Source organism: Coregonus lavaretus (assembly GCF_964263955.1).
Source record: "Coregonus lavaretus genome assembly, chromosome: 19".
NCBI lineage: Eukaryota > Metazoa > Chordata > Actinopteri > Salmoniformes > Salmonidae > Coregonus > Coregonus lavaretus.
This window is the reverse complement of record NC_140006.1, coordinates 892066-908078: the sequence shown is the minus strand read 5'-3', so window position 1 is coordinate 908078 and position 16013 is coordinate 892066. Positions and strand designations below refer to the sequence as shown.

At 44.7% G+C, this 16013-nt stretch overlaps 1 protein-coding gene across 1 annotated transcript in view; it reads right to left on the bottom strand.

Moving 5' to 3' along the window:
• LOC311146376 (GRAM domain-containing protein 4-like) overlaps window positions 1-16013 on the bottom strand; it is a 70030-nt gene that overhangs the window by 15388 nt on the left and 38629 nt on the right. Inside the window, exons 4-5 of the mRNA XM_084182869.1 lie at window positions 1954-2074; window positions 849-922 (exon numbers count right to left, since the gene is read on the bottom strand). Of these exons, the coding sequence (XP_084038995.1) occupies window positions 849-922; window positions 1954-2074 (195 nt within the window). The remainder of the gene's footprint in view (window positions 1-848; window positions 923-1953; window positions 2075-16013) is intronic.

Sequence of the window (16013 nt, the reverse complement as noted above, 5' to 3'; positions counted from 1 at the left end):
CAGATAGGCTGCCTGTCAGTAATCTGTGCTCCACACACACTAAAATATCTCTGGTAATGAGGATGTTCAGCACCCAGAATGTGTTTTGCACTGAACACTGCTATTAAAGCTGCCTGTCCTTACTGTTGGGTTAGAGTTTCAAAATGATTGGGGAAACTGTGTGTGAGGGGAAACAGAGATCGTTTTTGAAGCAATTGTTTGATATGAGAATACAGAGGTGTGTGTATGTGTATGTTTGTCAATATGTGAAATCTCCCATGGAGAAAATAGATTCTCCATCATCCTGAATCCCCCCCCCACACACACACAGGGTTATAACAGTCTTCCAAGAATAGTCTTCACTTCACACTCCCGCTGTAAAAATCACACATCCACATATCCCAGTCCCTATAGAGTCAAAGCAAATGTCAGTCCCTCCCCCTGTTCTGTCTCCTGTCCTTTTCCCTTCCCGTCAGCTCTACAGCCCCACTGGACTCCCACTGGCTTCAACCTGACTCCTGGATGTCTTCCCACAGTCTCTCAGTCCCTGGCTGCCCTGTGGCCCTACAAACCCTTTTATTTCACTGATCTATGGGAGTTACTGCTGTTTATGACAAAGGTTTCTTCTGACCCAAAGCTTGAATGCTTGGCTCATTAAAATACTGAAATTGGCATCTGATTTAAGTGACTTTTCTACAGATTGTCTCAAATACTTCTCAGTCTTTGCAGATCTGAAGGACTGGGATAGGTGTGAGCAGTATCAATCTGGTCTCTTCAATTCCATAAACAGTAAAGGTAGGGGCGGTTTTTGGGCTATACTATCAGCAGTCATAGTTGTTCCACCATAGTCCACTTTCTGCCTTGCTTACCTGTGTCTTTGCCATTGGCAGCAGGCGTTGGAGACGGGGGTTTATGGGCAGGCTGTGGTGGCGAGTCTTCCAACCTGATAGAAGAAATTAGTATAGAAAAAGAGGAAAGGAGAAAGACAGAAAAATAGTGAGTCTTTGCAACACTATGTAAACAAACATTGAAGTATGCCCTCTATAAAATGTGGCTCTTTGATGTGTAATGTGTCTTCATGCCCCCTCTATGCCCTTGTGGACCTTACTGTAAGGCCAAAGAGACATGGTGGAATGTCCTTTTGGCAGGAGCTAAAATGCCACTGAAATCCATTCTGAGTGGACTGGGTGAACCCGAGGCTTTACTTAAAAGGAACATTCCACCCAAAAACTATATTTTGGTATTTGTTTCATTAGTCCATTGGTTATGTAGTTCCAAAATATTGTGCATGTCAGCAATCAAGTTTTCAAGCTATATAACTTTCAATATACAGAAATTCAGCTGGTATGATGCTAGATGCAAAATGCATCATCATATGATGCAAAATGCATCATCATATGATGCTATATGCATCATCATATGATGCTAAATGCATCATACGGGCTGCATTTCTGTATTTTGAAAGTTATATATCTTGAAAACTTGATTGCTGACATGCAAAATATTTTGTAACCATATAACCAATGGACTAATGACACAAATACCAAAAGACAGTTTTGGGGTGGAATTTTAATTTAACAGTTCATCGAGTGCCAAAGGACACAGAAGTGATCATCCCAAGACTAACATAAATGCTGCGTCATGCTCTGTGCTCTGATATAGAAGCGCGTGACTTGGTTGTGACACAAACACAAACACTATAGCGAGCACACACCCACAGGTTCTTGAGGAATTCCCTGCCATGTGCCAACCAAGCTGCAGGGGCAGCTATTTATACCCGCTGCAGTCCAGGGTTATCCACCCCACCGAAGGACAACTCACTGGGGTAGGTAGGATGGCATGCAGGGAGTGGAGGAGGTGGAGGGTTGCAGCACTGAAGGCAGCACACACACAGAGACAGGACTAACTAAGTGACCAACACTTAGAGAATGAGATGACACACATTATGTTCCCCTCACTCGCTCCATCACCCACCTGGATTTTAGCACCTCGTTCATCCTCAGTTCAAGATCGAGCCTCTTCCCTCTCTCTCTCTCCAGCTCTTCCCTTATCTTCTCCACATTGGTTTCCTCTCGTAGCTTCCTCAACTCTTCTTCTGAAAAACACAAACACACAACATATTAATGACTGGTATGATGATGATTATTATCACATTTGATTACCTCCTTTGTTAATACGTCAAATTTCTGCCCTGCTAGAACTGCCCCGGTCAACTGTAAGTGCTGTTATTGTGAAGTGGAAACATCTAGGTGCAACAACAGCTCAGCTGCGAAGTGGTAGGCAACACAAGCTCACAGAACGGGAATGCGGAGTGCTGACGGGCGTAAAAATTGTCTGTCCTCAGTTGCAACACTCACTACCGAGTTCCATCCTGCCTCTGGAAGAAAAGTCAGCACAAGAACTGTTTGTCGGGAGCTTCATGAAATGGGTTTCCATGGCCGAGCAGCCACACACAAGACTAAGATCAACAAGCGCAATGCCAAGCGTAGGCTGGAGTGGTGTAAAGCTCGCCGCCATTGGGGATTGGAGCAGTTGAAACACGTTCTCGGGAGTGATGAATCACGCTTCACCATCTGGCAGCCCGACAGACGAATCTGGGTTTGGGGGATGCCAGGAGAACGCAACAGCATACAATGACATTCTAGATGATTCTGTGCTTCCAACTTTGTGGCAACATATTGCAGAAGGCCATTTCCTGTTTCAGCATGACAAGGCCCCAGTGCATAAAGCGAGGTCCATACAGAAATGGTTGTCGAGATCGCTGTGGAAGAACCTGACTGGCCTGCACAGAACCCTGACCTCAACCCCATCAAACACCTTTGGCATGAATTGGAATGCCGAATGAGAGCCAGGGCTAAATCACCCAACATCAGTGCCTTACCTCAATAATCCTCGTGGCTGAACGGAAGAAAGTCCCCGCAGCAATGTTCCAACATCTAGTGGAAAGCCTTCCCAGAAGAGTGGAGGCTGTTATAGCAGCAAAGGGGGACCAACTCCATATTACTGCCCAAGATTTTGGAATGAGATGTTTGACGAGCAGGTGTCCACATATCTTTTGTCATGTAGAGTATACATACATACATACAGTTGAAGTCAGAGGTTTACATACACCTTAGCCAAATACATTTAAACTCAGTTTTTCACAATTCCTGACATTTAAATCCTAGTAAAACTTCCCTGTCTTAGGTCAGTTAGGATCACCACTTTATTTTAAGAATGTGAAATGTCAGAATAATAGTAGAGATAATTATTTATTTAAGCTTTTATTTCTTTCATCACATTCCCAGTGGGTCAGAAGTTTACATACACTCAATTAGTATTTGGTAGCATTGCCTTTAAATTGTTTAACTTGGGTCAAACGTGTCGGGTAGCCTTCCACAAGCTTCCCACAATAAGTTGGGTGAATTTAGGCTCATTCCTCCTGACAGAGCTGGTGTAACTGAGTCAGGTTTGTAGGTCTCCTTGCTTGCACACGCTTTTTCAGTTTTTCCCACACATTTTCAATAGGATTGAGGTCAGGGCTTTGTGATGGCCACTCCATTACCTTGACTTTGTTGTCCTTAAGCCATTTTGCCACAACTTTGGAAGTATGCTTGGGGTCATTGTCCATTTGGAAGACCCATATGCGACCAAGCTTTAACTTCCTGACTGATGTCTTGAGATGTTGCTTCAATATATCCACGTAATTTTTCTTCCTCATGATGCCATCCATTTTGTGAAGTGCACCAGTCCCTCCTGCAGCAAAGCACCCCCACAGCATGATGCTGCCACCCCCATGCTTCACGGTTGGGATGGTGTTCTTTGGCTTGCAAGCCCCCCCTTTTTCCTCCAAACATAACGATGGTCATTATGGCCAAACAGTTCTATTTTTGTTTCATCAGACCAGAGGACATTTCTCCAAAAAGTACGATCTTTGTCCCCATATGCAGTTGCAAACCGTAGTCTGGCTTTTTTATGGCGGTTTTGGGGCAGTGGTTTCTTCCTTGCTGAGCAGCCTTTCAGGTTATGTCGATATAGGACTCGTTTTATTGTGGATATAGATACTTCTGTAACCGTTTCCTCCAGCATCTTCACAAGGTCCTTTGCTGTTGTTCTGGGATTGATTTGCACTTTTCGCACCAAAGTATGTTCATCTCTAGGAGACAGAACGCGTCTCCTTCCTGAGCGGTATGACGGCTGCGTGGTCCCATGGTGTTTATACTTGCGTACTATTGTTTGTACAGATGAACGTGGTACCTTCAGGCGTTTGGAAATTGCTCCCAAGGATGAACCAGACTTGCGGAGGTCTACAATTGTTTTTCTGAGGTCTTGGCTGATTTCTTTTGATTTTCCCATGATGTCAAGCAAAGAGGCACTGAGTTTGAAGGTAGGCCTTGAAATACATCCACAGGTACACCTCCAATTGACTCAAATAATGTCAATTAGCCTATCAGAAGCTTCTAAAGCCATGACATAATTTTCTGGAATTTCCCAAGCTGTTTAAAGGCACAGTCAACTTAGTGTATGTAAACTTCTGACCCACTGGAATTGTGATACAGTGAACTATAAGTGAAATAATCTGTCTGTAAACAATTATTGGAAAAATTACCTGTGTCATGCACAAAGTAGATGTCCTAACCAACTTGCCAAAACTATAGTTTGTTAACAAGACATTTGTGGAGTGGTTGAAAAACTAGTTTTAATGACTCCAACCTAAGTATATACACACACACATATATATACATACATACATACATACATACATACATACATAGCTGCGGAAAATTATCAGTTTCTCTGGTTTTACTATTTATAGTTATGTGTTTGCGTAAAAATAAATTGTTTTGTTTTATTCTATAAACTACTGACAACATTTCTCCCAAATTCCCAAAAAAAATATTGTCATTTAGAGCATTTATTTGCAGAAAATGACAACTGGTCAAAATAACAAAAAAGATGCAGTGTTGTCAGACCTCGAATAATGTAAAGCATATAAGTTCATGTTCATTTTTAAACAACACAATAGTAATGTTTTAACTTAGGAAGAGTTCAGAAATCAATATTTGGTGGAATAACCCTGATTTTCAAATCACAGCTTTCATGCGTCTTGGCATGCTCTCCACCAGCCTTTCACATTAGGTGACTTTATGCCACTCCTAGCGCAAAAATTCAAGCAGCTCGGCTTTGTTTGATGGCTTGTGACCATCCATCTTCCTCTTGATCACATTCCAGAAGTTTTCAATGGGGTTCAGGTCTGGAGATTGGGCTGGCCATGACAGAGTCTTGATCTGGTGGTCCTCCATCCACACTTTGATTGACCTGGCTGTGTGGCATGGCTCATTGCCCTGCTGGAAAAACCAATTCTCAGAGTTGGGGAACAATGTCAGAGCAAAAGGAAGCAAGTTTTCTTCCAGGACAACCTTGTACGTGGCTTGATTCATGCGTCCTTCACAAAGACAAATCTGCCCGATTCCAGCCTTGCTGACGCACCCCCAGATCATCACCAATCCTCCACCAAATTTCAGTGGGTGCGAGACACTATGGCTTGTAGGCCTCTCCAGGTCTCTGTCTAACCATTAGACAACCAGGTGTTGGGAAAGCTGAAAATTGGACTCATCAGAGAAGATGACCTTACTCCAGTCCTCTACGGTCCAATCCTTATGGTCTTTTGCAACCCTCAGCCTGGCTCTTCTTTGCTTCTCATTGATGAAGGGCTTTTTTCTAGCTTTGCACGACTTCAGCCCTGCCCCTTGGAGCCTATTTCGAACCGTCCAGCCCGGCCCCTTGGAGCCTGTTTCGAACCGTCCAGCCCTGCCCCTTGGAGCCTGTTTCGAACCATCCTCACCGTGCACTTCACCCCAGCAGCCGTTTGCCATTCTTTTTGAAGGTCGCTTGATGTCATCCTACGGTTGTTGAGTGACATTCGAATGAGTTGGCGGTCATCCCGGTCAGTAGAGAGTCGTTTTCGCCCTCTGCCGGTCTGTAGCTTTGTTGTCCCCAATGTCTGCTGCTTGACCTTGTTCTTATGAACCGCCGTCTTTGAAATTTTAAGGATGGAAGCAACCTGACGCTCACTGTATCCCTCTGCCAGTAAAGCCAGAATTGAACCCTTCTTTTCCTCACTCAAAACTTCATGCTACACAAATTAATGCACACACACACACACCACATTACACACATCCAAATAGATATTGGTGTTACTTTACCCCACAGCCTTCAATCAGTCTTTCTCCTAAACATGAATAGTGCTGCTCCAAAGAAAATGTCCTGCTACTAACGTACCATCTTATTCTGAGTCGACTTTGTACTGAAGCAACCTTACACATCAACCCTGCTAGCCTGTACAGTGTGATTAGACATACTTGTCACCAGGATCACTCTCAGACTCCAAAACAGCACTGTGACACTAGGGGTCAAAATCAAACAGAGAAGAAAAAAGAAAGAAAACTGATCAATAGATGTCTGTCCACCCGGTGAGTGCGTGTTGAGAGACGAGAAAGAGAGGGGGGGAGAGAGAGACAAAGGTTGACAGAAAGAAAGAGAGCATGAGAGAAAGAGGTTGAGAGAGAGAAAAAGAGAGTGAGGCTACTCCCCCCTCTAGGGCCACATGTATAATTCACAGACTGTTTCTTCTACTACCATCTCCCTAATTATCTACCATAGGAGATTTATACTACAGCAGTGTCACACTCCTCTTCTCTCTCTCCATCAGTCTCTCTCCATCACTCTCATTTCTACCTGTTAACCCTTATCAAATATGTATCAGTCCCCCATGCTACCCCCTACCTGCTAGCATAGCCACAAGCTGAGTATCTGAATTCCCGCTCTGAGCTGGAGATGATACAGAACATAGAAATAGAATCCATTATATAGCCTATGATATAGAATCCAGACGAGCTGTGTCTCTCGTCCTCCGTCGATTACAATGCCGACTGCAGTCAGGTCAAGACGACGAGCACGCAGATGAGCTTCCCGGAGACGATTCTGCCAGTTTGTGCAGAAATTCTTAGGTTGTGCAAACCCACAGTTTCATCAGCTGTCCGGGTGGTTGGTCTCAGACGACCCCGCAGGTGAAGAAGCCGGATGTGGAGGTCCTGGGCTGGCATTGTTACACGTGGTCTGCGGTTGTAAGGCAGGTTGGACGTACTGCCAAATTCTCTAAAACAGCATTGGAGCCAGCTTATGGTAGATAAATTAACATTACACTCTCTGACAACAGCTCTGGTGGACATTCCTGCAGTCAGCATGCCAATTACACGCTCCCTCAAAACTTGAGACATCTGTGGCATTGTGTTGTGTGACAAAACTGCACATTTTAGAGTGGCCTTTTATGGTCCCTAGCACAAGGTGCACCTGTGTAATGATCATGCTGTTTAATCAACTTCTTGAAATGCCACTCCTGTCAGGTGGATGGATTATCTTGGCAAAGGAGAAATGCTCAATAACAGGGATGTAAACACATTTGTGCACCAAATTTGAGAGAAATAAGCTTTTTGTGCATATGGAACATTTCTGGGATCTTTTATTTCAGCTCATGAAACATGGGACCAACACTTTTCATGTTGCGTTTATATTTTTGTTCAGTATAATTATTTGTGTATGGAGGGTAGATCACTATAGGGTCGGCAGGTAGCGTAACGGTTAAGAGCGTTGGGCCAGTAACCGAAAGGCTGCTGGTTCGAATTCCCGAGCCGACGTTATGGGACACAGGTCAGGTCAAAATTGGTGCGACCAAATCATGTGCTGGTGCCATCAACTGAAAAGGTTAGTAGCACCAGTGCAACCCGTGGAAAAAGTTAGTCTCGACTAGAGCCCTGCGTGGTGTAAGTAGCTTAGTTGTGACCTCGTGCTCAGTGCCAGAGAACCTGTAACCCTATTAGACATCAGCTGACAGGACAGAGAAGCAGGCTAGGTAATGAGAGAAGCATGCTGGGTAATGTAACAGACAGGCCTCCGTCCCTTTCCCCTGTGACTCCCTCCCTCTCCCCATGCTTGTGTAATGGGTATTGAATGTGCTGGAGTAATCAGGCAGAGCCAGTTACACTCGGTCACTCTTCATCCCGTCAGCAGGTCATCGGTGTGGACCCAGTGTTGGGTCAACTCCCTCTACCCCCCCTAAACATCTAAGGTTGCTCATCAACCGAGGATGCTTTTACATCCACCCTCCCCATTCCACCCCTTCACTGTGGGCCTGAAAGCAAAGAAAGTTAAAACTATGGTTTAATTTGTTTATATGTTGGGCTTTATAGTTTGTTTATTTGTATGGGTTGGGCTTTAGCTGAGATTATTATTTACAGAGTCAAGTATATTTGTCCAGGCCTCAATTGTTACTTGACTAGCACCATTCATTCTCACTGTCAATAATTGTAATGTTATAACTTCTAACAGTGACTGTATCCACTGGCGAATTGGGAGAGAGTGGGGCAATTGCCATCTAAGTGCCAACATCTTTTTTGCGGCAGTGCTGCCTGCCAGTAGTAATAGTCTCTGATTGATTGAGAGATTCAAGGAGCTACCGAAGTTAAAGTAACATAGTAGATGCAACGCATTGAATATTTCCATTCATGCACTTCAAAATGAATTTTGTAACTTTGTCCCAGAAGCATTTAACTGTAGGGGACTCCCACATCATATGAAGGAATGTGCCTACCTGATTTAGGGGGAACAGTAAACAGTTGGGTCAAATTTCATTGTAAAACTTGTCCTTGTATTTAACACCAGTCTGTGAACAAACTTAAAATGTTTAAATTGATGGTTCGAATTACAGTATTTCAAGGTAATATTTTTCCATATTCTGTTCCAGTTAAAGGGTTGTTCAGATTCACTTAGATCTGTGGAGTGAATGAATGAAATAATCTTATTAAAAATACTTTTTTCTTTACATAGTTGAATGTGCTGACAACAAAATCACACAAATTATCAATGGAAATCAAATGTATCAACCCATGGAGGTCTGGATTTGCAGTCACCCTCAAAATTAAAGTGGAAAACCACACTACAGGCTGATCCAACTTTGATGTAATGTCCTTAAAACAAGGCTCAGTAGTGTGTGTGGCCTCCACGTGCCTGTATGACCTCCCTACAATGCCTGGGCATGCTCCTGATGAGGTGGCGGATGGTCTCCTGAGGGATCTCCTCCCAGACCTGGACTAAAGCATCCGCCAACTCCTGGACAGTCTGTGGTGCAACGTGGCGTTGGTGGATGGAGCGAGACATGATGTCCCAGATGTGCTCAATTGGATTCAGGTCTGGGGAACGTGGAGGCCAGTCCATAGCATCAATGCCTTCCTCTTGCAGGAACTGCTGACACACTCCAGCCACATGAGGTCTAGCATTGTCTTGCATTAGGAGGAACCCAGGGCCAACAGCACCAGCATATGGTCTCACAAGGGGTCTGAGGATCTCATCTCGGTACCTAATGGCAGTCAGGCTACCTCTGGTGAGCACATGGAGGGCTGTGCGGCCCCCCAAAGAAATGCCACCCCACACCATGACTGACCCACCGCCAAACCGGTCATGCTGGAGGATGTTGCAGGCAGCAGAACGTTCTCCACGGCGTCTCCAGACTCTGTCACATGTGCTCAGTGTGAACCTGCTTTCATCTGTGAAGAGCACAGGGCGCCAGTGGCGAATTTGCCAATCTTGGTGTTCTCTGGCAAATGCCAAACATCCTGCACGGTGTTGGGCTGTAAGCACAACCCCCACCTGTGGACGTCGGGCCCTCATACCACCCTCATGGAGTCTGTTTCTGACCGTTTGAGCAGACACATGCACATTTGTGGCCTGCTGGAGGTCATTTTGCAGGGCTCTGGCAGTGCTCCTCCTGCTCCTCCTTGCACAAAGGCGGAGGTAGCAGTTCTGCTGCTGGGTTGTTGCCCTCCTACGGCCTCCTCCATGTCTCCTAATGTACTGGCCTGTCTCCTGGTAGCGCCTCCATGCTCTGGACACTACGCTGACAGACACAGCAAACCTTCTTGCCACAGCTCGCATTGATGTGCCATCCTGGATGAGCTGCACTACCTGAGCCACTTGTGTGGGTTGTAGACTCCGTCTCATGCTACCACTAGAGTGAAAGCACCGCCAGCATTCAAAAGTGACCAAAACATCAGCCAGGAAGCATAGGAACTGAGAAGTGGTCTGTGGTCACCACCTCCAAAACCAGTCCTTTATTGGGGGTGTCTTGCTAATTGCCTATAATTTCCACCTGTTGTCTATTCCATTTGCACAACAGCATGTGAAATGTATTGTCAATCAGTGTTGCTTCCTAAGTGGACAGTTTGATTTCACAGAAGTGTGATTGACTTGGAGTTACATTCTGTTGTTTAAGTGTTCCCTTTATTTTTTTGAGCAGTGTATATTATAGAGATCAATCCTTTCAGGAGCACAGACAATTAATTTATAAATCATCATTGGATGGTTCGTAGTTGGGTTTCCCAAGGGATTCTATAGGCCAGCTGTTGTAAAAAAATAAAAAGTTATTATTATTATTATTATTATTATAATAATAAAAAGGAGTTGTCCTGTTAAATGTACACTGAGTATACAAAACATTAAAAGAACAGGGACCTGAAGAACTGTTATACCCTGTTTCTCTGAGTTGTGTCTGAACAAGGAAATTGATAATATGCTAAACATTCCATGACATAGACTGACCAGGTGAATACAGGTGAAAGCTATTATCCTTTATTGATGTCACTTGTTAAATCCACTTCAAATCAGTGTAGATGAAGGGGAGGAGACAGACTAAAATAAGGATTTTTAAGCCTTGAGACATGGATTGTGCATGTGTGCCATTCAGAGGGTGAATGGGCAAGACAGAATATTTAAGTGCCTTTGAACGGTGTATGGTTAGTAGGTGCCAGGCTCACCAGTTTGTGTCAAGAACTGCAACACCACTGGATTTTTTACGCTCAACAGTTTCCCGTGTGTATCAAGAATGGCCCACCACCCAAAGGACATCCGGCCAACTTGACACAACTGTGGGAAGCATTGGAGTCAACATGGGCCAGCATCCCTGTGGAACACTTCCGACACATTGTCCATGCCCCGACATATTGAGGCTGTTCTGAGGGCAAAAGGGGAGGGGGTGCAACTCAATATTAGGAAGGTGTTCCTAATGTTTGATATACTCAGTGTATATGGGTCTTTAAAATCTTGCCATGTTCTAAAATCATTACTGTCCATGATTTCGGCAAGGGTACAGATTCCATATTTGGACCATTGGGGGGATGCAAAAGTCTGCCTTCCAGATCACTATGCATTATTGTGAAATATTGGAGTATGGGCATGCCATTTTGATTCCCAGTTACATTGTTTTTCAATTTTGCGACAAATAGAAATTGTGTGAGCAATAATAGGACCAAAGTGTAGTTTACATTGTTTAAGGGATATATCAGTGAAAACCACCTCTTTCAGGGCAATAGGAGACAGTATATTTCTCTCTACACAGTACCTTGCAAAAGTATTCACCCCCCTTGGCATTTTTCCTATTTTATTGCATTAAAACCTGTAATTTAAATGGATTTTTATTTGGATTTCATGTAATGGACATACACAAAATAGTCCACATTTTTTATCGCACTGCTTTGCTTTATCTTGGCCAGGTCGCAGTTGTAAATGAGAACTTGTTCTCAAATGGCTTACCTGGTTAAATAAAAGGTTAAATAAAATAAAAAATAAAAATGGAAAGAATATGGCACCACAACAAAGAGAGGGCCGCCTACCAAAACTCACGGACCAGGCAAGGAGGGCATTAATCAGAGAGGTAACAAAGAGACCAAAGATAACCCTGAAGAAGCTGCAAAGCTCCACAGCGGAGATTGGAGTATCTGTCCATAGGACGACTTTAAGCCGTACACGCCACAGCGCTGGGCTTTAACGGAAGAGTGGCCAGAAAAAAGCCATTGCTTAAAGAAAAAAATAAGCAAACACGTTTGGTGTTTGCCAAAATGCATGTGGGAGACTCCCCAAACATATGGAAGAAGGTACTCTGGTCAGATGAGACTAAAATTGAGCTTTTTGGCCATCAAGGAAACCGCTATGTCTGGCGCAAACCCATCACCTCGAGAACACCATCCCCACAGAGAAGCATGGTGATGGCAGCATCATGCTGTGGGGATGTTTTTCCATCGGCAGGGACTGGGAAACTGGTCAGAATTGAAGGAATGATGGATGGCGCTAAATACAGGGAAATTCTTGAGGGAAAACTGTTTCAGTCTTCCAGAGGTTTGAGACTGGGACGGAGGTTCACCTTCCAGCAGGACAATGACCCTAAGCATACTGCTAAAGCAAAACTCGAGTGGTTTAAGGGGAAACATTGAAATGTCTTGGAATGGCCTAGTCAAAGCCCAGACCTCAATCCAATTGAGAATCTGTGGTATGACTTAAAGATTGCTGTACATCAGTGGAACCCATCCAACTTGAAGGAGCTGGAGCAGTTTTGCCTTGAAGAATGGGCAAAAATCCCAGTGGCTAGATGTGCCAAGCTTATAGAGACATACCCCAAGAGACTTGCAGCTGTAATTTCTGCAAAAGGAGGCTCTACAAAGTATTGACTTTGAGGGGGTGGGGGGGGGGGGGGGGGGGGTGAATAGTTATGCACGCTCAAGTTCTGTTTTTCTGTCTTATTTCTTGTTTGTTTCACAAGAAAAAATATTTTGCATCTTCAAAGTGGTAGGCATGTTGTGTAAATCAAATGATACAAACCCCCCCAAAATCCATTTTAATTCCAGGTTGTAAGGCAACCAAACAGGAAAAATGCCAAGGGGGGCGAATACATTCGCAAGCCACTGTACACAGCCAGGGAGTGGAATAATCATGTCTAACCCAATTTATGATGGGACAAAATGCTAGTGCCTGGAAATATCATTTAAAATACAATTTATACAGAAGTGATAATTAAATAGAACTGTGAATATAATGGAAAGCACACCTGTGCTCCAAGCAGAGATAACTGATGCACTAGTGTGCTTCGAACACTTAAGCTTTAGAATCATGAGTGCAGTTTACCCTGGGTCACAGTGGCACAGTAACATTAGAGCGTGTGTCTGTTTCACTTCCTTCTCTGGCCACAATGAACCCCAGTAACCTTCAACGTCCTACAATGCCTTAAACCCAGGGACAGAGTCATGCACAAATGTCATGTTTGTGGTTCAATTGTCCTTAAATAGCTAAGACATTCTGTCACATGCCAGAGTGTCTCTCTCCTGTTCTCTCCACTGACCAGCTGAGAATAAACTGATTTGCTGATTTGCTGTTTGAGTGCAATCTCCTCTGAATCCATATCCCACTCATCCACACACAGTGGGGAGGCTGAGCACTCCACAGTTAGAGTGCTGTGCCTCACACCCCAGAGCTGCTGGTCTAACCAATAAACTGACATCTACAGAGGTACACTGACAGGTCAGATAGTTAGTAGATAGTTACCCAGAAAAGACAGGTAAAATATTCAGACAGACAAACAGGTCAGATGAACCTACTAAGGTTGAGGGAGACAGAAGTCTTCTAAACAGATAGGTCAAGTTAACTTACGGAGGTTGAGGTTGCTCTTGTGAGATTTAATCTTGTCTGTCCAATCTCCGTCGACGAGCCAGGCAAAGTCTGGGTCTGGGCTGCTGCAGTCCTCCATCCCTCCCTCCAGACCCACTGAACCAACCCGCTCACCTCACATACACAGCGAGCACCCTGCTGAGCTAGGGTATTGACTGACACCACAGGATCCCACACTCCAACTGGGCTACGGTATTGACCAAACCCAGAAGCAACCCAACTCTCTACACCTCAGAAAAGCGCCGCCAGCACACTGATACAGTCCCAAACAACCTAGTCCCACTTCGCTGAAGTCGGGATTCAGTGGAAGGTTACTGCCTAACGGACCTGACCCGAATCGACTCACAGAATCTCCCTGCACTCAAATACAGAATCTCCCTGTCAGCAGCCAGACAGCCTGTCTAGGTGTCAAATTTGTAGCCTAGCTCCACACAGCGACAGCTGATCAGAGAATGTGGATAGGTGCGTCTGGTCTGCTTTGACCTGGTCACAGCTGGATCCTATAGCATACATACAGTAGAGGCTTGGCAGTCTGCAGAGTTAGAGATGGAGACTTGTGGTCCCTAACACAGCCTGGTATCTACCAACCAAGTACGTTGGAGCCATATACTACTCCCCTCCCATTCTGTGAGTCCCTACAGAACCTCAGGACCCCTGTACTAGTCCGAGGCAGCGTCCAGTGTGTATGCCATGTGTCTATGCAAGCAGATAAATAAACTCCCTATCATCTAGGCTTAAAGAGCCGGGAGAAGGAAAAGTACTGCATGAGATTACACAAGCAGAACAATGGATCCATTCACCATACAAAGACCTGCTGCTGGTGCACTGTTGTTCATTGTTCATATTCTGTACAGTACTTAACACACCAACGACTGACTACGAGGGTAAGTAGTTAGTGTAAGACAGCACTATGCATGCATGTATGTTTGCATGTACACATCAATTAAAAAAACACATGGCAGCGTTATGTATTGTATACGTAGACTTCGGTTTAACATACACAAAAGCTGATTGGTCAATCTGTAGGTGGGGACATTCAGAGAGATTGTGATTGGCTGTTCTATTATCCGGCACACACGCAAAGACCATGCACACAGGGTAAATCTGTTTAACACCACATACCCTATAGGTCACAGGGACACTGCACTATTGACACCAACTCTACCCTACTGTGACCCTGATGTCACCATGCCTCGTGCTACTGTTGATTTCACTGCTGTCCTGACACAACCCAACTGCATTCCATAAAGAACCAGAGGGGGGGGAAGAGAATTACAGTTTTTTTCTCTATACTGTATGCATTTAGGCTGTGGAACAGTTAGTTCTGTTCTGCTCGGTTGGTGACTGGCTGGCTGACTGATCAATATTCTCCTCTAGCTGCCCTGCCCTACTTCCCACTGGGTTAGATAGATACACACGCTCATATGCGCACGCACACACACGCGCACACACACACACATACCCCATCTAGCGTCCTCAGGTCCTCTATCTGTGAACATTATGGATGGCGCTAATAGATCGTTTAGAACTAAACAAGGTTATGACAGGAACAGTATGGCAGGAAATGGTGATAATATAAAGGAAACATTGTTCAGAAGTAAACACATTCTCCAAGCATTGTGGACTAATGGACGTGTGCATGTACTGTACTCTACATTTAATGACACCAGGGCCCAGCTTAACGCATTGCACACAGCTAGCGGGGTCAACGAGAGCCGCGGAAACGTGGTCTATGCCGAGGCAAGTAGCACAGAGACGATGGGAATCATGCCCGCAATTGACAGGGCCAGCTTTGCTAGGCTTGCGGTGCTTTTTCTCCCCCTTCCCTGACAACTTGACTGTTAAGCCTGTCGACGACTTGGCTAATATGCCTGTCAACATCTCGTTTTCGACTGTACGGATGAAAGCAAATTACCGTGGGGCTAGATAGCTAGCTAGCTACTCCACACACTGCTACTACAAACGCAAAGTTGTGAGAGACATGGGGTAATGTGAGCTTGAGCCAGGTAAGCAGAAACAGACAGCTTTATTTACCAGGGTGGTGTGAAATAAATGCAGTCTTTATACTTTCGGTGTAGTGAAAGTAGCGCTAACAGGGATGCTAGCTAGTTATCTTCACCTGAGTGACGATAGCTAGCTAGCAGTCACGTGACATACCAAGTAGGGACTTGGTTTGTAAACCATGTAACTCGAGGTAGAAACACACAGCTAGGTCATCTTTTACAGGGGAATTTAAAAAGGGATGGTGCTTCAATGGTGGTGTAACACACTAGTAAGAGACAGCCCTGCTTGTGTTAGCCAAACAAACTGAATGGGGTTTTAGCTCAGAGGTTGACAGCTAAAACACCTGTGGTGCCGTTAGCCCACTAGCTAGTGAAGACACTGGAATGTTCAGCTAACTCTGCACGGTGGGAACCGACTGTGAGCTAGAGACCACAGGTAAAAGTAGCTAAAACTAGTGGAAACCTGCTTTAGGCGGGATGCTAAAGCAGCGGTGCTAGCGAACT